This window comes from Felis catus, chromosome D4 (assembly GCF_018350175.1).
Source record: "Felis catus isolate Fca126 chromosome D4, F.catus_Fca126_mat1.0, whole genome shotgun sequence".
Taxonomy (NCBI): Eukaryota; Metazoa; Chordata; class Mammalia; order Carnivora; family Felidae; genus Felis; species Felis catus.
Window position 1 is genome coordinate 84,360,001 of NC_058380.1, and position 25,386 is coordinate 84,385,386.

The window sequence follows — 25,386 nt, forward strand, 5'->3', positions numbered from 1 at the left end:
GACAAGAGATCTCAGCATCATAAATTTTTGCAGGTAAAACAAATTAAAAACTAATACAAGGCAGTAAAGAAAGAGGCTGTGGAATCTCACACATTTGGATTCAAATCCTAATCAGCACTTATTCTTTCTGTAAAGCGTTGGTTTCCTTACCCGTACAACAGTAATAATAATGTCCCTTTACGGGAGTGTTGTGAGGGCTGACAAGGGTCCATTACAGGACGCGATATAAAATAGGAACTCAATAAAACATAGTTATGGTGATAACGACAAAAACTTTACGTAAAAAGGAGTTTAAATCCTTTAGGCTAGATTTACATGAATTTTGTTTCTGAACTAAAACAATATCATAAAAATTCCTTATTTGAATGCTATGCACTTAATAAGATAGAGGTTACCAGAGCTGAAAAAAACCCCAGCAAGTTATTGTTTTGATGTCATAATTAGGAAGGGAAAATGAAAGTCAGCAAAACCCCAGTTTTAGACAAGTGGTTATTATATTTTCTTCTTTCCACTGTGGAAAAAGGCCTTCCTGTTGAAGAAGGCAGTGAAATTTTATCACAGCTATTGCTATTCATAAATCTTATATCTATTTTAATTCAATCTGGCCCTAGCCTCTGAGTCGCTGCACCACAATTTGATTACTATAACCATACTTTTTAACTGCTGTCAGGAAAGACAGCGCCTTATACAAACATCTGCCGGAACACATGCCTGCGTTCTCCAGCACCAGCCCTAAATCACGCTCTGGTGATGAATCTTTATCTGACACTAATACTTTTTAACTTCATACAGACAATTAAAATGAATTGTAGCTAAATGCACATATAACAAATCAATTTAATCTTTGGTTGCATAGTAGCATCTTTTGCAAATTTCCTAAACTTACTTTCTTACATGTATCTTTGTCTAGGTGTTAAAACTTCAATTTAACAGAAAGGAGTGGAGATATTAATAAAACACAGCTCTTATGATACTGCCATGTAGTTGCAAGCTTCAAAGAGTAATGACATTTGAAATTCGTCACTGCCATCTAAAAAAACTTCCACATTTATGTGTGAAGAGTGCCACGCTGAGCTCCATAATAAGAGTGACCAAAGTTAAGTCTCTGCTCTCTAGGAATTAATACAATCACAATTCAGACAAACCCACCTATGATGACAAACTGGATGAACATCATTGCCGCCTCCACACTCCCACGGTCTCTACTCCACTACCAATCACATTTACTCTACAGTTACTTCTTCATGGGTCTCTTCATCTGCTTAATCAGATGCACTTGATGTCATGGACCACTGTCACGGTCCCCAGCACAGGCATAACACTGACTGTGAAGTATGGTTCCTCCACTGGTTGGCCATATGGCCACTCTTACCTTCAAATTCCTCCAGGGCAGTTAGTCTTGTCTTATTTATCAGTGCCTAGCACAGAGCCAGTATGTAATAAACATTTGAAATGAACCAGTACAGTATAGATGCTTAGTAAATAATTTCTTGGCTGGATAGACAAATGAATCCACTCTGCACAGCAGGAAGATCAGGGGAAATAAAAAGCACTTGTGGGACATATACTACCTTCTATGTATAAAGCATTGCCCCCTTCCCCAGCCCTAGTATTGCATTTCTTTTTTTACATGTAAGAAAATTGAGGCTTACAAGATGCAGTAACTTACCCAACAGGCACAATGACAATAAGGTCTGAACCAGTCTGTACGATATCAAGTGCACGCATAAAGGAAAAATTCTTTTGTTTTCAAATTAAAAATTTTTTCAATTATTAGCAGTGTTTTTTGTGTCCTCCATAACCATCGCTATAAAAGAGTGTAGGGAAGACAACTGTGGTACTAGAACAAGGAAAAGGGAGTTGAACATCAGCTCTGCTGCATACTAGTGGGGCATTCTTGAGCAAATCACTTTCTCTTTCTGAGCTTCAGGGTCCTCACTGGTAAAACGGAGATAACACTCCTGGCATCACAGCTTTGTTATGATCAATTAAAAGAGGAAAGTACCAACATACATGTGGAAGATCAAAATTTCAAGAGTTCATGTTTTCCCATCTGTAACCTACATGTCACCGATGTCAATCACCTCCCCAGTCGCAAAACAATGGAACCTTAAAACCAAGAGGAATCCAAAAGATCATCCAAGTTAAGTTCCTCATTCTAAATAAGCAGAAGCTTGGGGCACCTGGGTGGCTCAGTTGAGTGTCTGACTCTTGATTTCAGCTCAGGTCGGGATCTCAGTTTGTGACACCGAGCCTCACGTCGGGCCCCGCGCTGACAGCGCAGAACCTGCTTGGAATACCCTCTCTCCCTCTCTCTCTGCCCTCTCTCTCAAAATAAATAAACATTAAAAAATTTAAATAAATAAATAAATAGGTAGAAACTGAGGCTCAGAGATGGGAGGTGACTTGTCCCAGACCCCATGGCACTACCAAAGCTAAAGCTCACATTTTCTTTTTCTTTTTTTATTTCTTTTTTAACGTTTATTTATTTTTGAGAGAGAGCGACAGAGCACGAGATGGGGAGGAGCAGAGAGAGGGAGTCACAGAATCTGAAGCAGGTTCCAGGCTCTGAGCTGCCAGCACAGAACCCTATGTGAAGCTCGAACTCACGAACTGAAAAACTGACATTTTCTGATTCCACACCTGTGTTCTTTCTACCATGTTGTTTTCTAGTCCCGGGAATCAAGTTTCCATTTTGTGATATGAATGCCAGCAAGAATGAAAATAAAAATCTCTGAGAATAAGAACACTTAGATTCTATGCCCAGCTGAGTGACCCTAAGCTGTCATTTGATTTCTCTTACCTAGTTCTCTTCAAGACAGTAACATCAGGGCCTAGTACTTTGAGGGACAAGGAAATCGCTCTACTGCAAATTACAGAGTAGGGTGCCCTAGATGCGGAGGCTCAGTGTAAAACCCCACCATACCTAGCCTCACCACAACCAACAAGGATTATCTCCTAGGCTTTCTTCCTGGGGACCCTCAGTGCTTGATATACAGTCCAACCAGATTTCGTCTGCTAATCTGGTATTTCTTTAGCTAGGAAGAAGATAGTGCTACACCAGTAATCTTGTTACAACATAAATATGTCTGTGTTTTACTTTCAGCCCTCTAACCTCCAAGAATTACAATCAATATACTTTCTTAAATGACACCTGACATCTGCCTCATCTAAAATTACTCTCTCATTTATTTTCTCCTCTTAACAGCCTGGTGAGCTGGGTTGGGCATCTGAGAGTACACAGCCCATCTCAGAGAAGAGGTGACCAATCTCCAGGGCAATTCTTCAGCCAGAGTTCCAAAGCTGGCTGTGAAGTGGGAACAAAGAGAAGGCTTCTGGCTCCCAGCCCACTCTCATCTCAGAGACCCCTGCCTCAGATGACCCAAATACAAACCAAACAAGCAGGGTATGCTGCACACCCCTCCCCCACAAAAAGAACGTGTAGTAACTTCAAGGATGTGGTAATAAGCTGTGATCTGCAGTCACCAGGCCCAAACCAGCTCACAAAGGTAACACCTGCTTCATCCTCAGCCCTCTTTCGGTGCATCCTAATTCAGGGATGGAATCATCTTCCATTCAGTTCCATTGGATCAAGGTATCGCCCTTGAAACCCTTTTCTCCCCTATTCCCTGACATGTAATCCATCATCAAGTCTTAGCACTTTTACTTACTAACATCTCTGGAATTCAAACACTCCTTCTACATCACCAATAAGTAAACCCAAGTTACCATCTCTCCTAACTGGACCACTGCGAAAAGTTTCTTGATTGTCTCTCTGGCCTCAAAACCCCTTCTCAGGTTGTACTCCCTTCAGCACAGCCCAGTGATCTTTTCAAAACATAAATCTGATTACCTTATCTCCTCATTTAAATTTGTCAAAGGCTTTCCAATATTCTTAGGTTAAAGAGGACATGTCCACCAGCCATACATGGTCTGGCCCCTGCAGCTTTACCTTGTACCATACTCTGCCTCACCCTGAGTCCCCAGTCACACAGCCTTCTTTCAGTTCCTCAAAACTGCGAAGCTACCCCCTTGCCTCAGATCCTCTATTTGTCCTTGTTAGCTCTTCACCAAGTTAGCTCTTACTCATCCTTCAACTCTCAGATCAAAAGTCACCTTCACAGGGATGCCATCCCTGAGCCCTTAGACTAGGTCAGATGCCCTTATGATAATGCTCTGAAGGCCCCAACTACCTTTCTTGGAACTTAGTAATTATTAGCTGTGGGTATACGATGACGGCAGTTTTGCATTCAGTCGGGTGATTATTTACATAACATCTATCTTCCTGCCAAGAGAGTAAGTTCCAAGGTCAGAAACCAGGTGCATTTTTGCTCACCATGTATCCAGATTTTACTTCACAGTGTCTGGTACACAGTAGGACCTCACTAAACACGGGGCAAATGAATGGCAATGTGGGAAAATAAAGGAAACTAGTAAGTCTCTCAGCACTGTCCGTGTACCAGGCACTTTGCTATTTATGCATTTCCCATTTTCATTAAATCCTTGTGACAACATTTAAAGACATCATTAACTTCATTTATACATATGAAAACAGGCTCAAAGAGGCAGAGATGACTTGCCTAATATCACACAGCAAGTAAATGGCAAAGTCGGATTTCTAATCCAGGCCCGCAAAATTCTACTTTCCTTTGAAAACCCTCTAAAGCCAATGGTCAATCCTACCTCTAACAGGAATTTCTGGAAGATTGTTCCACAACCAGAGGAAGCCACTACAGACTGGAAGAAACAGGGCCGAGACAGAAAGCTCAGAATGGAATCAACTAGTTTTAAGAACTCAGTCTCCAAAATTTAACTTCACAGTGGAATGCTGAAAACACAGTCTTTCATTGTAAGATTCCTATTTAATTCGTTTTGAATGCCACCCAGACAGATATCCCAACATCTCTCCTTGGGATTTCCTGTATAATGTCAAGCAAAAGGAAGAGAAGTGCATTAATACAATGGTAAGGGGGAAATAATCTTACTAAGAGATGTTTTTAAATTAATGAATTTGGTCCTTCTATTAGTAGAAAAGAGGTAGTATAAAGAGGTAGTGAACAGCTACTATCTTCCTTTAGAAATAGAACAGACTAATAAAAACTGGTCTATGAAAAAGAAGACTAACAGAATGCAGTCACAGAGATAAGAGGCCAAAAGAATAACCACGAAAATGATGTTGGGACTTAGTCTCCTTTATTAAAAAGGTATGTAAGATGAAGCCAATCAATGGAAGAGCTAAGTAGCCCCTAACTCAAAACACCCTGCCATCTTAAATTTGTCTCTCAATAGGTGCAAACAAGTGAACCCCAGGAGCACTTTCACTGAAAGGGTGGGGGCTGGTCAACTTGAGGGGTGGAAAAGAAAGAAAGAAACTCAAAGCCAGAAGGCTCTTAGGCTCAAGGCCACACCTCAGCTCAGGCAGCAATAAACAAAAGCTGCTGTCTAGAAACATAACTGGCAATAAAGTCCAGATTATAATTTTTTGGAAAGAGACCCTGAACTAATAAAGTAACTCCACATATTAGAGGGGACCATTTCCATTATGATAGCAAATATTCCAAGTTCAGATGTTCCTCTAAAGGCAATTTTTTTTAAACATGATTTCAATTCGCTGACCTTTTCTGAGTTTGCCACATTTCTCAGCGACTTCATGCTTTTCTGCAAAGTTTTAAGTGACTTTCTTTGAAGAGAGCTATTTAATGCCAATGATTGTAGGAAACATTTGTTCATAATTATCCAGACATAGACTGGAACAATGCTGAAACAAGAGCAGCATGCAAAAATGTATTTAAGGACTATCATCCCAAAATGCTGCTAAAAGCTATTAACCAGTATGTGTTAATTGCCACAGCATTCATATTAATTTTCACTTCAGGCTCGACATTGTGGAATATTTCCCCTGATACATTTTAAACAAAGTTTAATTTAAGGAACTGCTTCTATCAACACTTATGAAAATTAACAGCCAAGCAATTAGCACTCATGAATTATCCCTTCCCCCATGCTCTCTGCAGCTTCAGTTAAAACAGTTTCTAACAGAGAAATGGTTACTTTCTAATAAGTTAACACAATCAAAGTCACAGTTGTCTAAATGAACAAGAACTGGTTCTGCTTTTTCAAGCACTTGTTAAGGCAAACGTTCTCCTTATAGTTAAAGTAGAATTTAGCTAAGGCAAATAAACATTTAACATTTTAGTAAACTGCCAAGCAATTACTAATCTAGAACTACCTCCTATCATGCTTTAAAAAAACAAGTCGCTACTCTCCCCCAGAAAAAAAGGAAGTAATGACTTGTCTTAATCTTTCTATTTAAAGTTAAAGGCCAAAACCTCAAAACTTCACTGGACTCCCTGGACTTCACACAGCCCACCTTCACCCAGTCTGCTGCACATCTTGTTTAACGATGCTATTTCTAAACTCCTGGTTTTAAGAACACATTTCCTCTCAATCCTGTCAATAATCTAATGAAGTACACAGAAAAGACAGCATCACTGGCCCTCATCCTTTACACAGAGAAAGGAGCAAAAGTGGGGTATTTGTTGAGTCCTTCTGTTATGTGCTACATGTCTTGGTAAACAGACCTTATCTCAATTGATCCTCATAAGGAAGACACATTATCATCATCTCAACCCACAGAGGAGGACTGGAGCTTCATGAGGTTAAGAAACTAGCCTGAGGTCGCATCCTAAGTGGTAGAGTCAGGATTCAACTTAGGTCTTACTACAAAATAGGTCTACTTACTAAGTAAATTATACTGCTTCTCTTGTGCTCGGTACTCTATCCTAGTATTATCTTATGTGATGGTCACATCAGCCTTGTGAGGAAGGAACTCTCATTTCTTTTATCAGTAAAGAAACTGAGGTTTGGAGAGATGGAAAACCTGAGCAAGAGGTCACAACTAATAATCGGCACCATTTCTTAATAGTAACTATAATAACAGGAAATGAGTACCTTAAATTCTAATGGTCTAATGAGGATAATATTTGCAAACTCAGTTTAATCAAAATAGTGATGACATACTAGCAAAAGTTTCTCAAGTAAGCGATATGGCATGGAACGGAAAGGGTTAGATACCTGCAAAAACACGGCCTCATTTGAAACAGACAGAAACACAGGGCAGAAATCCACATATTTAGGGATACTTAAATCAGTGCTGAGTGCTTACTGTGTTATCAGTAGAGCTCACTCCTTCATCACCTCAAAACAACTCCTTGCCACACCCAACATATCCCACATACAGTGAAATCAGCACTAGGACAAGAAGTTTTCTGACTGTCTCAATCTCCAGAACAGAGATTTTGTGTTGTTAATTAGGCTACCTGAAGTCTTGTTTTTAACAAGCCCAAAAAATTCAGGCAGATGGCTGAGCCTGGTTTTGCCTGGTCTGACTAAGCATTCCCTCAAACCACTTACAATCTATCTTGGGCTTTTTACAAATGATCAGTAAACAGATCGTAATTGATCAATAATTGATCAATAATTGATCATAGTGATCAAACTGATCAATAATCAGTGAATCTAAAACAGGCCACAGATAGCAATTTACCAAAGAGATAATATAAACATAATTAACCTGATCCAAAAAATTGTCAAAATTACAACAAAGCACATGCCTAAGCACAGCCTTTCCCTCTCAACTGTATGTCTCCAAGAAATTATTAATCAACCACAATTTTTAGAAATGGAATTATTAAACTGCTACAAGAACCAAAAATTATTTGAAAGTATTCACATCAATTTAGCACAAAAGCTAAGAGATGCTTACCCTCAGAATCACTAAAACCAACAACAATCCAGTTGGCACAAACCGTTAAAGACACTAGACATGCCGGCTTAACCGCAATGTAATTGTAAAGTCATACCAAAAACAAAATCTTTTTCAAATCTGACGCTAGTTTAATCTTAAGGAGGATTTCACAGCAGTTAGTCTCTTGAGGAAATACATAATTAAGTAGTTTTTTAGCATATTTAATTAGACCCCAAACTCTTCCCTGTCCCCTTCTCTCCCCAATTATGTACCATTTGCCCAAGAGACCTAAGCAACTCAGTTAATTATGTAAATAAGGCAAGCGTTATTCCCAAGAAAAGCATTGTGAATATTTGTACGTGAAAAAACTGTACATATTTTAGTGGCTTTAACAAACCTTTGTGGGGGAAAAAAATAAGGGACTACCAAAGTACATGAAAAATCCTTATATTTGAGGCAAAAAGCATGGAGTTCAATGACAAGATGGTGAATCATTAAAACAGGACACTCATTTCACTTGTTAAATATGAGCTGAATAAAAATAAAATAATTTTAAGTTACAACAGTAACAAAAATTTAGTGCTGAACGTCAAATGATTTATGGGAAGAATCAATCTGGAAATTATTAGTCGACTCTCACAGAAAAGGCTTTATTATCAAGGGGTTGACATGATCTTAACTCTAGAGGCAGCCATGGTGCTGTTATAACTACTACAATCCCATTATTATGCAATCACAAAATGCTAATTTGATCATTTTGAGGTGTTATTTGAATAGTCATTTTAATTTCTAGGTTACAAAGAGGCTTGACTCAAGTATAATTCTCTATTAATCATTGAGATGTCATTGAATATCATATTGATGCATTTCACAAAGATAAAGAAAGACTAATTTAATATGTACAGTACAATATCCTTCAAATATTAGCCACTTTCATTACGTATCTGCCAAATGCATCAATATTAAATAATAGATGAGAACAAGGGTTTAATTGTATTTTAGCAATTGTAATATGTAGGATAACAATAAAATAGCATAGCATCGTAAGATAGACTTATCGATATATAAATCTTTCTTAATCAAAGTGTAATGGTGACTGCCCCATGTACACATCCTTTGCTGATTACAAATAGATCTGATATAACAAAAGCACCCAGAGTCTTAAATGTAAACACATCTAGCAAAAGTAATTCCTTTGTGACTGAGGAAATGGCTTCTTCACAATTTTTAAAAAATTTCTCCTGGCACTTTAAAAGTTAGATATACACCAAGAACACTTCACAACTTTCTGTCAAATCCAAAGCTAAGTAATTTATAATAAAATCTAATGTATAATGAGAGTTCTAGGACATAATATTTTAAGAGATCTATGCTATTTTGTTGGCATCAAAGCACTATTACATAGTAATTATTCCGGCAATTATGCCCTCAAACAATGAGATGGGATCAGGCAATGGAAGCAAATAAATTCCAGCCCTATAACCTAAATCCAACAATAACTTCTCACATATCTAAATGAATCAATGGTTGTTTTAAAAAAAAAATCCCCTACAGTCCAATTCTCTGTTTTCCAGAGGCTGACATTCCTGTCCCCTAGAGGGATCCATCCTCCTCTTTGCTACATTCCACAGGAAGCAACAGGAGCGGTGGCAGGGGCAGGCTAAAGAGAAGCTTTACATCAATACAATCTCTAATTTACTCAAGGTACTTGCAGAGGTTTTTGGAGGCAACTCCTGAGCATGTGAGTATCTTTATGTAACTTACGCATTTTATTTCTAGTTCTTGCTCTCCTTTCCCACCAACATCAATAACCTCACTTGCCCATGGCCATATATGCTTACTTAAAACTATGGAAACATGCTGAACCGGCTGAGAAAGTGTTTTGAAGAGAAAACATCTTGCTCAAAGATGACAACTGACCACACCAGCACCTAACCAGAAATTGAATATGAAAAATGCAAACATAAGCAAAGAGCTGTATGTTTATTAATTGCAATGGTGTTAAAATAAGACAAATTGTACACAACTCCCAACAAGCGATACTCAGCACCCCCCACCACTACCAGACAGCAAATATAATGGCAATAAATATAAAAATCAACTGCTACTGTCGCCTGAAAGAAGCCCAGCTCAGCTTAGCGCAGAAACACAGAATGGCAGGGAATGTGGGGGGCGGGGGGGTGCTGCACATGGAACTATGCTCCGCCTACAACAGTGGCCATTTTTCTAAAAGGAAAATAGACATGCTTTAATTTTACAACTACAAATTGTTAGAATAAACAGAAAAAACTCACCCTGCATAGTGAGTGTCAAACAAGATTCCCTACAATGAAATACAGACATGCAAACAATGGCCTAGAATTCTGAAATGAAGCTCGAAGCTCAACAATTTCTGCAGTTATAATGAAGAGTCAGACCAAAACAATGCAAACTGCCTCCCAGAACCACTTTCAAAGCGTTCCCAGCACAATCAGGCCTTGACGAATCACAACCCAACTAACCCAAATCCTCAAGTATACTCTTGGAAGATAAAACAGGGGAAAAAACACGCATACAAATATCTCAAGACTACTTCTGTTTTAATCCCTCAACAAACATATTGCTGTGGAAACAATATCAAGCCCAAATGCAGACTTTTTCACATCTTCAGTCTTAGAAAATGTGAGGGACATTTTTGAAAACCGAAATTTAATAATAATACCAACAAAACAATTCCACTCGATTGAGGTTTTATTTAAGGGGACAAAGTTTTACTTTTACTTACCTTGCCATCAAATTTGGAATACTCATTAAAGGGGTTATTCAGCTGTAGAGGGCACTGCTCCAGTCGTACAGATAATATTGACTGCTTTCCAGAACTTGGAGGTTTCTCTTTGAGGGACTTTTTTTCAAATAGTGACTTTAACTCCTGGGCTGTGATACAAGAGGAAGATAAAAACATCTTTGTGATTACACACAGAGAGACAGCCTGTCTACCTTCCCTAGCAAGTCTTCCTTGGAATCTTAAGGAGGGAGTGTCCGGGGCATATTCAGGTCTGATGTGTGCAAAAAGCCTCACATATACTTCGATGCTTGCACCCTGAAAAGGCAGAGCCTTGAAATACGATCAGGTCAGGACTGTCAATTTAGAAGGACTAGGGTTTAAGGAGTGGGGCAGAGTCAAACCGACAGAGCAGCCATTCTGTAAGAAGAGCATTCACAGCTAAAGGACCTGAGCTTTGGCCTGGCTTTGCCACTAAGAGATATGTGATAGACAGTTCACTAATGCTTTCTGGGCCCACTGAACTGGATAAGCTTGAAAATCTCTCCTGGTTCTAATACTGTGGGATTTTGGAATTCCAGTTCTTTAGGGTGAAGGTCTACATCTTAATCCTCTCATATTCTCCAGTGACACCTAGCACAAAATCTAGAAGACAAAGATGAGGAGGAGGAAAAGGAAAAAGAATTAAAAAAAAATTTTTTTTAAACGTTTATTTATTATTGAGAGACAGAGCAAGACAGAACATGAGCATGGGAGGGGCAGAGAGAGGAGAAGACACAGAATTTGAAGCAGGCTCCAGGCTCCGAGCTGTCAGCACAGAGCCCGATGCAGGGCTCGAACCCACCAACTGTGAGATCATGACCTGAGCTGAAGTCGACGCCCAACCAACTGAGCCACCCAGGTGCCCCAGGAAAAAGAATTTTTATAATAATAGCAGCTAACATTTATTGAGCAAGCCAATGTACCTCAATTACTCCTCCTAACAAGCCTATGAAGTGGATACTGGCATTATCTTAATTTTGTCAGTGTGGAAACTGAAGCCTAGAATACTTTGATTAGCCTTAGGCCAACACAGCTAAGAAATAGCAGAACTAAGACTTGCACTCAGGCAAGGCTCTTAGCCATTAGACTAATGAACAAAGTTGACCCTCAATAAATTTTATTGCATGAATCAGTGAATAAAATAATGATTGAAGGAATTCAGATTAAATTATTATTAAATCAGAATCTTTAGCTCTTACTCATTAGTGAATCAAGACAAGTTAATTCCATATATTCTCAGAGATCATTTAAGTGTCCATATTATCCTGAATATCATTTAAGGTGGTAGTAGATACATAAGTACATGGAGATCTATTATACTCTCCATTTCTGTGAGTATTAGAAAATTTCCATACCTAAATTTAAAAATAAATCAATCTTAGATCTTAAAATCTGCAATGAGGGCCACTCTGGGAGGCTCAATTGGTTAAGTGTCTGACTCATATTTTTTCTTATTTAAAAAAAATGTTTATTTATTTTTGAGAGAGAGTAAGAAAGAGAGGGAGACAGGATCTGAAGCGGGCTCTGTGCTGACAGGAGACAGCTTGATGTGGGTCTCGAACTCATGAACCACAAGATCATGACCTGAACCAAAGTTAGATGCTTAACGGACTGAGTCATCCAGGCACTCTAAGCGTCTGACTCTTGATTTTGGCTCAGGTCATGACCTCACAGTCATGAGATCTAGTCCCATGTCAGGTTCCATGCTTGCTTAAGATTCTCTCTCTCCCCCCTCCAAAAACAAAAAACAAAAAAACTGCAATGAATAGGTTCAACCCCATTCCATTCTTGAACACAGCCAAACTGAACTTAGATCAAACAGAACTCTGAAATAGTGACTTAGAACTTCTAAAACATGTTACTAAGACCATCTTTTCAACAAACCAGTGGAACAAATTTATCAAATAAGGGCCTATAAATTTAAGTGGCAAACCAGAAGAAAAGGATCTAATTCTTTTTTAAAATGTGGCACATATTTAATTTCACAATCTGAATATATACGTTCAAATAATCAACAGATATTAACTGCGCATTTGAAAAAGTTTTAGACTATTAAAGTGATATTTTAAATATTACAAGTATTATTCTGCACGTAATCTATTAATAATTTTATTGCTACACTTTGGAAAGGAATAACCCTTTATTAAATACCTACTATGGGCCAGGAACAATGCTCAGTGTTTTCTCAATTTGTCCTCTCAACAGTCTTAAGGGCTAGGTTACAACTAGCCCCATCAACAAACTGAGTTTAGGAAACGTAAGTAACTTATCAAAGTTACAGAACTATTATCAGTAAGGGTGTGAAGTGATGATAGATTAACTCTTCCATTCTCAGACTAATTCTAATTCACACTTAGAATTCTCTCCTCAACTTCTGACATTTTCCATCTCCCTCCCATCCATCCTTCTGTCCATCCGTCCATCCATCCTTCGTCATGGAGACAGAGAAACAACCAAAAGAGAACTTCTGCCTACCTTCTCCTCCTATTACAGCGGGTGAACTGTCTAGGCCCATACCTCAGGCCAGCTCCTCCTTTGCGCACTCAGGGGCTAACTTCTTTTTTTTTTTTTTAATTTTTTTTTTTCAACGTTTATTTATTTTTGGGACAGAGAGAGACAGAGCATGAACGGGGGAGGGGCAGAGAGAGAGGGAGACACAGAATCGGAAACAGGCTCCAGGCTCTGAGCCATCAGCCCAGAGCCTGACGCGGGGCTCGAACTCACGGACCGCGAGATCGTGACCTGGCTGAAGTCGGACGCTTAACCGACTGCGCCACCCAGGCGCCACAGGGGCTAACTTCTTGCTGACTCAAGGGCATCACTCAAGCAATTTTCTCTGATTTTTGGTTTTTCCTCCTACTGACTGGGTCGATTGCATCAGCACACAAAGATACTGAAATACTGCTCATTAAAAAAAAAAAAAAAAAAAATCCTTCTTTGATCCTGTACTCCCAGTTACTATACCACTTTTCTGCTCCTCAAAATGCTGTGTTCTTGCTATCTGGTTCCTCCCCTCACTTTCCCTCAAACCCACTGCAATCAAGCACTTGGGCTCCTCACACTCCTCAAAAGCAGTTTGCGAGGTCACCAATGACCCCTTATTGCTAAATCTACTGGTCCATTTTGAATCCTCATCTTTCAAGACTTCGTGACAGCATTTGAAACAGTTCATCACTCACTCCTTTTTGAACCAGTTTTTTCACTTAGTTTCCAGGGCTCCATTTGATCTGGTTCTCATCCTATCTTCCAGGTTACTCTTTCCTAGTTTCCTTGCCAATTCCTCATATTCCCCTCAAATCTTTGGCATTCCCCAAGTCATACTATTTGGATCTTTTCTGTACCTACATTCATACCCTTGGTGATCTCAGCCAGCCTTCTGTTTTAAATATAATCAACAAGAAGAGAAGCTAAATTGTGGTAATACAAATCAGAACAATAGCTGCCTATGGGGAGTACCCCAACTAGAAAGAGGCACGAGAGAACTTTCTGGGGTACACAAATGCTCTATACTTGATTGGGATGCTAGTTACACAGGTTTATATGCTTGTCACAAGTCACTGAACTGTATACTTAATATCTGTACATTTCAGTATATAGAAGCATACCTCAATAAATAAATAAAAAGAGAAAGCCTAAATAAATATCTACATGCTGATAACTCCCAAATGATTATTCCTAGACCTAAACATTCCCTGAAATTACGGACTCACATATTCAGCTTCCTATATGGCACCTCCTCCACTTGGATATCCAATAGGTGTTTCAAACTTTATATGTCCATAACAGAACTCTTGATCTTGCCCCAAATCTACCCCTCCCACAGGCTTCTCCTTCTCAGTTAATGGCAACTCAATCATGTTAGGCCAAAAACATCTCCACTCTTTTCTTTCTCTCATATCTAACATCCTATCCATCAACAGAAATTTCAGAATATATCCAGAACCATCTCCAAAGTTACCAACACTGGATTATTACCACTACCTTCAAACTGATCTTGTTTCTGCCCTTGCCTCCCCCAGGCCCACTCCTGCCAGTCTCTTCCCAACACAGCAGCCAACAGGAGTCTTTTAAAATGTAAATCATAAACATCACAGTAAGAAGAAAACAATATGACCACACAAAAACATTTTTGTATGATAAAAAAATAGCAAAGTAAAAAGAGAAATGACAAACTAGAAAAAAATAAAGGTTAATATTCTTAATATATAAAGATTCTAAAAGTAGAGAAGACAGTGACCAACAATTCTACAGAAAAATGGATAAGAAATATGAAATGTCCACAGAAAAGGATATTCAAATGGTTCTTAACAAATGGAAAGATGCTCAACCACATTAATAATAATAATATGCTGAGATATACATCTATCAAATTGGCAAAAATCTAAAAGTTTACAGCTGTGAGGAAATAACATTCTGTACCTTATTAGAGGAATGCAAACTAGCAAAACACCTACGGAAGGGAATGTGGCAATATCAAGGGAGATCACATATTTACCCTATGACCCAACCATACCACTTCCAGGATTCTTAGATACACTGGGAAAAATAAACACGACACAACACAATGCCTTAGGCTACTCACTGCAGTGTCATTTTCAACACCAAAAACCTGAAAACACTCAAACTTCCTTCAAAAGGAAACCAATTGGCTAAACTATGGCACCTCCATATCATGGCTTATTATGAAGCTGTAAAATGGAATGAAGCCTATCTCTATATATTCACCAGAGTAATTCCCAAGATGTGTTGCTAAGTGAAAAAAGTATTGCATAAAATGGTGTGTACAAAATGCTATTTATAACCTAAAAAGAGGGGTATATGAATATAAATATGCTTACACATAGATTTAAGCGAACATAAAAACCAAAACCTTTTTTAAAATGACTATGAATAGAAGAGACAAGAATTGAAGCTAAATTTCCCTGATTTTACCTTGTTTTATGTACTCAACTTTGAAGCCATGTACATTTTATATATTTCTTTAAAAAAATTAGAAGTGCAATTTCTAAAAATAAAAGCAAAGGCAAATGAACCCAAGTGTAATATTGAGTTGGCATTTTAACTACAAAGAGAGGAGTTATTTTAAGTAACTTTATCACACAGCAATTTGTACATTCCCTAATAGAACATATCAAAAGGGCAAAAAAAAAAAAAATTATCTATCTATCTTCAACTGTTTTTAGTAATCATAGTGTTAGTAATGACGATGATATCTCTATTCTGGAACCAGAACTTTCAGCATAAGAAACAGATACATAAACATAAAATCAAAAAAGTTAAATAAATACTCTATAATCCTAAATTTATATAGAAATTATCAACATTGACTCACAATGTACTTCCTCTTAAAAAATTTATTTTTTTCTGAGCTCTATCCCCTGAAATGCCTACAAGGAAAAAAATAAAATTCAGTGAGCACCTCTAGAGTTCAAGTTCTGGTCTCTCAATGCCATTTATCCCTAAAAAATAATCAAGACTCTAAACAAATGGCTAATTCCAGATATGGAGAAGGAAATATTTAAGAATCAAGCATTTATCCTGTCTTCTGGTAGGGATTATATCTGAGAATAACAAAATAATAGATTAGGAAAAAATGTTCTTTATATGAAGACCAATAAAATTAGAAATCATTATTTTGCAACTACTAATGAAATAATTAATCTAGGTAATACCCACCAATGACCACTAAAACCATTAGAAGAAAAAGCTGTTGGGATGGATGAATGACACCTAATAATAATAATTAATAATGGATGAATGACACCTAACTCTAGCATCAACCTGAACATCACAAAATAGACAAGAAGACCTTCTATATAACCTGATATGATGCAATATGAAGTACAGATCAGCATGTACAAAATACTCTTAACAGAAATCAAACTTCAATCTGAGCAAGTTTCTAGATCTAACTACCTGTTTATAGCAAAAAGAGAGCCGAGGAACCTATTAAATGAGACCAAAGAGATACAATTAGCAAAATCTAGAATGTAGGAAATTCTACAGGACACATGACCCAGTTTCTTAAATAAATTACAAGGAAAAAAGGAAAGAAGAATCTACAGATTAAAAAGGAAATCAAACATATCAACCAAATGTATGGACCTCATATCTAGACCTACACGAACAAACTGGCAAAAGAAAAGAAAAATTTGAGACAGTGAGGGAAATGTTTAATATTAAAGAATTCCTGCTAGTTTTTTGGAGAGTAGTGGTATTACAATACCAGAAAACTACATTTTCTCATGTGTTAAAAAATACACAAGTATTGGGGCGCCTGGGTGGCTCCGTCGGTTAAGCAGCCGACTTCAGCTCAGGTCACGATCTCGTGGTCTGTGAGTTCGAGCCCCGCGTCGGGCTCTGGGCTGATGGCTCAGAGCCTGGAGCCTGCTTCCGATTCTGTGTCTCCCTCTCTCTCTGCCCCTCCCTTGTTCATGCTCTGTCTCTCTCTGTCTCAAAAATAAACAAAATGTTAAAAAAAAATACACAAGTATTTAGGTATGAAATTATGATAGTTGGAAATTGCTTGAAAATAATCTGGGGACGCCTAGGTGGCTGAGTCAGTTGAGTGTCTGACTCTTGATTTCAGCTCAGATCATGATCACAGGGTCATGGGATCCACATGTATGCTGTGCTAAGTAAGCGTGGAGCCTGCTTAAGATTCTCTCTCCCCCTCTCCTGCACTCCCGCTTGCGCGCGCTCTCTCTCTCAAAAAATAAATAAAAATAATCTGAGAGAGGAGGGGAGGTAAATGTATAAAAGAAGCAAGACTGGCCATATGTTGAAGCTGGGTGAAGGGTGTACAGGGGTTCACTATACCATTCTAGTCTACTCAGATTGCATCACTGTACACAGAGTAAAAATTAAGTTCTGTACAAGATCCTGCATGATCTGCTCTCTCACTACTTCTCTGAGCCCACTCTTCCCCCTTTCCCCTCTACTGTAGTCAGTAAGCATCCTTCCTTGCTATTCTTTGAATACATCAGGCACACTTCTGTTGCAGAACCTTTGGACACGCTCTCCCTCATCTTAGGACACCCATTTTCCAATACCTTCCCAACTCATTCCTTCAGAACTCTGCTCAAGCATCACCTTCCGAAGAGGCCTTCCCTGATCATCCTATATAAAGTTGCAAAATCCCCTACCTAGTATTCCTTACCTTCCTTGCCAGGCTGTATTTTTCGCTATGCCACTTATCCCATTCTGACAATACTAGGTTTACTTCCTGTCTATTTCCCCCACAAGATCCATGAGGCAGGGACTTTGTCTTGTTCACTGCTGTATCTTCTAAGTCTACAAGTGCCTAGCTGCCCCTGCGTATTGTAGGAGCTCAAGAAATACTTGTTAAATGATTAACTGTGGACCAGAGAAGTAGAAAAAGTAGCTGTGGGGATAGGGAGGCAGAAGAGAGGGAGGAAGGAGCAAATGGGCACAAAGAAGTAGAAATGAGACAGGGGTTGGTAATGAGAGCCTTTCCTCCTGGTTCTAAGCCACTCATAAGACATAGTTGTACCTCCTGAGTTGCTCTACTGCAAGCTGCTTTTCAACATCACTTCTCTTTATCATTTGCAGCTGAAGAGTTCTAACCACTAGAAACAGTTGGAAGTCCCCAACAAACAGGGAACTGAAAAAACAATAGCCCAGAAATGTAATTACCATCAGTCTTATGAGAAAGCACATACTATAGCCTTCAGGAAGATGGTAATGCATATCAGAACTTCTAAGGATTCAGTGAGTGGCTGGATACCAAACGGATATATAAAAACAACAGATTTCTTCACAAGAGCAGTAAGAAAGTTACGGGGAAGAGGATGCTAATTACAAGGGCAACACAAAATGCAAAACATCTGGAAATAACCTTAATAAATGTAAAAGTGCAGGAACACCATGGAGACAAGAAGACAAAACGGTGCATTTATGTACTACTTGTATATACAAAAAAATACAAGAAAGATAAGATGTATGTTTAGAATATTTAAAATATATATACTTATATAAACAGAATCTAGAATAAATACATCAAAATGTTAACAGCAATTCCTCCAAATATGAGACTATTGGTAGCTTATTTTCATTTTCATATTTTGCTTCAGATTTCCTATAACAACATTTTCTTTTAATAAAACTTTCCTGAACGTTGGCCATCGCTGACACAGAGGAGGAAAGGAACAAGGGAACAGGGAATCCTCAACACCCAAAGCTCCAGAGCAGCTCCTTTCGGCCAACAGTACTGGAGAGAACAGGAGGCAGCAAGAAGATTATAGTCTTCGGGGTCAGACTAGCCAGGAGAATTCTGGCTTTGACATTTACTATTTGTAAGTAAGTAATGTGAAAAAGTTACTTAGCCTCCGGGGTCCAGTTTTCTCACATATAACACAGAAATAGTAATAGCTAATTTGCTGGATTTGTGTTAAGATGAAGCAAACTTAGAGGCTGGCATATTATATACCAGCGATTCCCAGTAATGGTTACTCATAAGAATCACCCAGGGAGCTTCTGAAAAATATAGACGGACCCCAATCCCTATCTTCTGAATCAGGAATTCCACATATATGGCTAGAAATTTATGCAGAAGCCATTATAACATGCACTTTTAGATGTATTTCTGATTTTTACACAGCCACTATATCTGCAAACTGTTGTTTTAAGAAATCAGTACTAGAAGTTACATAAAGAAAACTTTAGGAATATTCATAAATAACTGATTTACACTACATTGTTTTTGAGTCACTATTTGACTTTATGTGTAAATGCCTTTGTCTTCCCATTAGATTTCAAACTTCTTGAGGACAGGAGTCGCATATTCCTCCAAGCACCTAGCATAGAGTTAAGATGCACACAGAAGGTATGAAAGAAATGTTTGTTAAATGAGTCAGTGAATAAGGGTAATAATACATTTTATAAAGAATATACCAACACCATTTTAAAACAATAAAATTAAGGGGCGCCTGGGTGGCTCAGTCAGTTAAGCAGTCAACTTGGGCTCAGGTCATGATCTCACAACTCGTGAGTTCAAGCCCCGCATCAGGCTCTGTGCTGAAGTTCAGGGCCTGGTACCTGCTTCAAATTCCGTGTCTCCCCCTCTCTCTGCCCCCCACCCCCATCCATGCTCTGTCTCTCTCTCAAAAATAAATAAAACATTAAAAAAAATTTTTTTTTAAACAATAAAATTTAAAATACCGAGGCTTGATTTGACACTATTCCTGACAAAGCCATCTTCCAATAACCATCTTCACATTTATCCATACAGTTCTGGCTACAGAAATACTACAAGGATCTTAGTCTAAGGTATTCCATTTATCATGTGGTCTCAGGGCACATAAAGTATATATACAAAGTTCATAAAGAACTTCAGGGTATGGACCAGGAGGCTTCTCAGATCTCTTCCAACTCTTCAATGAAAAGGCTGCATTTCTGCTGTATTAAAGGATGGACTGGATTCAGACAGAATAACCGTGGAAGAAAAACATTCCAGGGGAGGTCACCATATTCATAATGATTCTTCTAGTAGGGAATAAAATAAAACAAAGATAAGAAAAACAGACGAAAGGATTTTAACAAAATGTAAACAGCAGATAAAGAGTGAGGGAATGAATAAATGATTACCTAACCAAAATTCCCAATTAAGATTAAAAAGATCTGGCTGTGGCATTCCTTGCCAAAAAAAAAGAGTATGTGCTTGAGAAATGTGTGAAAACAGAGTAGCTGCTCAGTTTGCCAGGTAGCTGTGTAATGGACTGCTGGCTCCACTTTTCTAACACATTTCAGGACACCCAGAGTGCCAACCTGTGGTAATGGTGGAACCCACATGAACAGAGAATTCAAGACCATTCATTCCTCTGTGCATTGACAAAGTTCACTGGCCTGGCCAGAAGCAAGGTCAACATTTCAGAGAGTGGCCAGGTATATTAAGACGGAACTTTTTCAGCAATAAGATCACAGGGTCAATTACTGAAATCTGTGAGAGACAGAAATAAGAGAGATGGAAAATGAGGGAGAGAGAAGTATACACAAATAATGAATGGTATGGCTCCAAATGAAAGCAAAAAGGAGACTATTTCTCCAGCACTTTTTTTTTTTTTTTTAATATTTATTTGAGAGAGAGAACACGTGCATGAGCACGAGTGGGGGACGGGCAGAGAGCAAGGGAGGGAGAGAGAATCCCAAGCAGGCTTCATACTGTCAGCACAGGGCCCGATGCAGGGCTCAAACCCACAAACCATGGGATGATGACCTGAGTTGAAGTCAGATGCTTAACCAACTGAGCCACTCAGGTGCCCCCAATCCAGCACATTCTGTGAAACACTGAACAGAAGTTAAAGTGGATTAGACTTTAAGGAACGAGTGGGAAATGTATCAAAATTTATTAGATGTGTCTGATTAGTAGATGTATCAAAATTTAAGTTGAAGAATTTATTTCTCACATTGCAAAGGGGATTAATGCTGTTATATCTGAGGTACTCTATTCATCCTATTTTTTATTTGTAATTGTTTTAAGATAAGGAAGCAAAGAAAGCAAAACAGAGGGTACCTGGAAAGATGAGTTTAGATAAACTGGCTCTATACTCATTAAGAAGAAATTAACAGAAAAAGCATCAAGATATACGAAAAATTCGAAAAAAGTGAACAAGATAAACAATATCAAGGTTTTCAGTTTGATAAATACAACAGAGAGAAGTATTAACTGGATCAACAGAAAAGGCCAGCCTGGAGAGATTTTTTTTTTTTAAGTATTAAGAGCAAAACTAAATAGACATTCCATGAGAACTATAGAAGTCACAGAAATGAGACATAAGAAAGAAGTGAATGAGATTTCTGGTTTACACAGCTGTCACTTAGACGCAACTATTAAGAAAATCATGCCGACTGAGCACGCCTGGGTTTACAACCACAGCAGGAGAGAGCAATAACCACTTTATACAGTGTGGTTTTAGCAGAAAGAGGTTGGCCTTTAGCTTCAGACAGTGGTATCCACAAAATACGGCTCCACGGCACTACCGCTTTCTAGCCTTGTAACGTTAGCAAGTTAAAGCTCACTGAGTCTCTGTCTCATCTGTCAACCACAGCAATATCTGTATCTTTTAAGATCATTACATTGGAGGTAATGTGTGTAAAGGGCTTAGAATAGCACTAGGTAGGTGCTGATGTTAATACAATAATCACTAATATTGTTAGTTTTATAAATACTATGTAGCAATGGAGTCAGTCAACAAAAATTGAGTGGACATCTATTACATGCCAGGGTGGTTAGTAGGTGCTGGAAGAGAGAAAACAGAGTGCAGACATTACTGTGAAAGAAGAAAAAAAGAAAGTCTAGGACACACAATATAAACGTTAGAAAATATTTCAATAGCTTTTTTTTTTAGGTGTTCTTGCTGAGATTGAAGATTTGAAAATATGTAATATGGCCAGCGTTTTAATACATATACCATATGAACACAGACTACAAATGCTGATAATACCCGCAACATAATGCTTGTTAAGCTAAAGGAAAAGAATCAGCATATATGCAAAAAAGATTATTACTGGGGTCACTAATGAGGCAAGAGAAAGTCAAGGTTGGAACTGCCAGGAGGAAATCTATAACCCAGAGGCCCATCCAAACCATAGGTATTCCTTGGCTTTAAGAACAAGGTACTGGCATGAGAGTTTGTACAAAATGTGCCTTGCACACATCTATTCCTGTGACCCAGAATGAAGAGTAACCAAAAACACAAGACCTAAATGAACACACAGCTTCAGAGGGCAAAGGCACCCCAGTGAAAGCATTCAAAGCTCAAAACAAGAGGTATCTGCTCAGAGGATTTAAAAAGATGAATTAAAAATAAAGCTCTCATATAATAATATAAACTACATATATAAATCTCAAATTAACAATTAAAATTATTTCCATTTACCTGATTGCTTAGAATTTCTTTCTTTCCACTGAATATTTTTGCATTTGATCTGGTTTTGTCTCTCTTTTCGGAGTCGTTCTAATCTTTGAGCTTGAAAAGAAATATTATAACTATAAGTTTGTCAATGAAAGTTTACTATAAACAAAGACATAATTAACTACCTTTATATGAATAAAGATGTTTTATATTGCATATGTAGAGAAAAAGTCATAAAATTTTAAAGGTGGCACCCCTGAAAAGCAAATACCAACAAAAACATGAAAATATTCTTGATTTATAATTGAAATTAGAGGATATAAAACATTAATAGAGATCATAAAGATAGTATTAACATGGAAGAGAATAATAAAATGTGAAAACTTCTGTGATTAATATGACATTTCATTATATAAATCATTAATAACGGTCTTAAAGGAATTTTAATGCACAAATGAACTGAAGTGAATATTACATTACAGGAATAAAATTACTGTTATGAATTACTCTACCCGTTTCAAAAATTAAAGATAAATGAACTCAGACTAGACTATTAAAGTTTTAAATATAAAATCCTTTATCTAAAAATCATGAAAATTATAAAATGTCAAAGCTATATAAATTAGCATAGCTTTTCTTCAGTGGGTTGAAACAGTTTATAGGTAGTAAAATAAATGATTTGTATCTTTGTAACATTAGTCAAACCTTAAAAAGAATAATTTTTCTTATACAAAATTTTAAGATATGCTGAAAGGATTAAAAAGTAAAACCTTTGGTCACTAGGACACCCCACAATTGTAAGTATTAGCATCTAAGTGCTATCTTAAGAAATTCCAACAACAGTAACAAAAGCATCACCTAAAAATCCTCCATTTGTGAGATCATATTACCACTGGCTGATCAACCTTCAAAAATCAGTGAATTGATCTCTTAAAGAAATACTGTCCAGCATATATTAACAACTGCTGCATATGGAAACCACAATGGAAAAGGAAGTCATAATTGATGCCATTTCTTGAGATCTGGCTAATCTTCAACTTCCTATCCTGACACAATGCTAACAAAAAATAAATAAGTAAATTTCTCTTTCAAGGCAGGAAACCATACACACCTGCCTTGGCATTGTGATAGGGAAACTACCACTGATACTAACCTTGCCAGAAATGTAAACTGTGCTGGGAAAAGCATCTGATAATGTCACTGTATCTAACCAAATTCCACTGGAGGAAAATGCATTCAATTGCAATTAATAAATGTGAAGGGTACAGCCAAAGTAATATAATCATAAAGCTCTCAATTTAGCAGCATTCTCCTACTGAAATCCATTCAACCTGTCATACAAGATATCATCTCAATAACTTGCAAGGAAGTCAGTTTCGACTAGAGAACTGAGAATCAATGGTTCTAAATTATATTCAAACCTTCACTCAAATCCTATTTTGATAAAAATTCCTTGAGATACTGGGAAATGCTATTAATTATTTTCATCATGAGAGCAAATTATTCTTTGTAGATGTCACAGAATGCTGAATTCTGAACCAAAACCTTAACATGCTTTGCACTGTATATTGTATCTTGCAGTACTCCTTTACGTGAATTTTACATTTGGACCATGAAAATAAACATGTAAACCTTTTCAATGTTCTACCACATTTCCTGCCATTACGTTTCCTGGGAGTTAGCAGGTCACTGCTACTGATTAGTAGGAGATTATATTTTCTGATGACCTAAATAAAAAAATCACCTCCTAGAATACCCCGTGATATTAGAACTACATTATATGTTCTAAATAATTTATCTAAGTAAAGGTCTTGGTTCATCACATTCCCTTTGCAAGGTTTCCAAAACACATAAGCTGGAACATGGCCAGTGATAAGCTTTTAAAAGATAATCACTAAATATTTATGTACCAAAGTTTAGCATTTTCAAACCACAAAGATCAAATGGTAGAGATCAACTTAAGAAAATAAAAAGAACATATCAAAAACAGGGGCACCTTTTCTAATCTCACACTCAGTGTAGCAACTCCTATTAACAGCAGCCCGAACAAATATTCAGCTATTTACCTCCAACATCCCTTTGCCTCCCACAATCCTTCCATGGCCAAGAAATGGCTCTGGCAGCAGTACTCTGTGGCTGGTCAGCTTTCTATATTAAAGGTTCTTTATTATGTCAACCTGAAACCTGCCACTAGGTAGTCTACCCACTGGGACTAATGTTGCTCTGTGAAGATACTCAAAGTAAGTCCACTTCCCTTTCTACATGAAGACTTTTTAGAAAGAGAACATCCAACCTGCCTCTCCTAGCCACCTTTTTCCTCTATTCATCTTCTACTTCCTTCTGATAACATCATTCCAGTGCCACTCTCCATTCACAGTCACGAAGACGGAGATGGTGTTTAGACTCGCTCTTACTGTAACACATGCATGTTCCTGTTAACACACAGAAATCTTCCCCATTAAAGCTATTCCAACATTATGCATTATTCTGTAAGATTGTTGACTGATTTAAAGCTCAGAAGACATGACTAAAAGGCAATGTTTACCTGTATTTGAGCGTCTTCTAATACCAAAGTCCCAACTTGAGGTAATATCGACTGACTGGGCATATACATAGCCCTGAGTCTCACCATTGCTTCCCTGAATTTCTGACCCACTGTCTCCAGGCATTGAAGGAGGATGAATCTTCTCTAGGTCAACATCATGATCAATGAGAACCATCTCACACATTCCTGTGTCATCACTGGTCACATGTGACTGTCGAATATGAGCTAGAATGATAGTTGGATTGTCCAAGAAGGCCATCCTTTCTGTGGGCCAATCTCCTTAAAAGGCTATTTTCTCCTCTTCATATTGTTTCACGTGCTCACCTCCCTAGAAACATGATGTACACAGCAATATTTAAGAATAAGGAAGAAAATGACTGAATCATTTTTCAAACAAATCAATGTGGTAAAATGCTAC

General features: G+C 37.8%; 1 protein-coding gene across 8 annotated transcripts in view; it reads right to left on the reverse strand.

Moving 5' to 3' along the window:
- MAPKAP1 (MAPK associated protein 1) overlaps positions 1–25,386 on the reverse strand; it is a 246,002-nt gene that overhangs the window by 190,697 nt on the left and 29,919 nt on the right. For all 8 annotated transcript variants that reach the window (XM_019816522.3, XM_019816521.3, XM_019816520.3 and 5 more), the window contains 3 exons: positions 24,969–25,296; positions 22,448–22,537; positions 10,512–10,660 (listed from right to left, as the gene is read on the reverse strand). In XM_019816522.3, coding sequence (XP_019672081.2) covers positions 10,512–10,660; positions 22,448–22,537; positions 24,969–25,227 — 498 coding nt within the window. In that variant the 5' untranslated portion in view covers positions 25,228–25,296. The remainder of the gene's footprint in view (positions 1–10,511; positions 10,661–22,447; positions 22,538–24,968; positions 25,297–25,386) is intronic.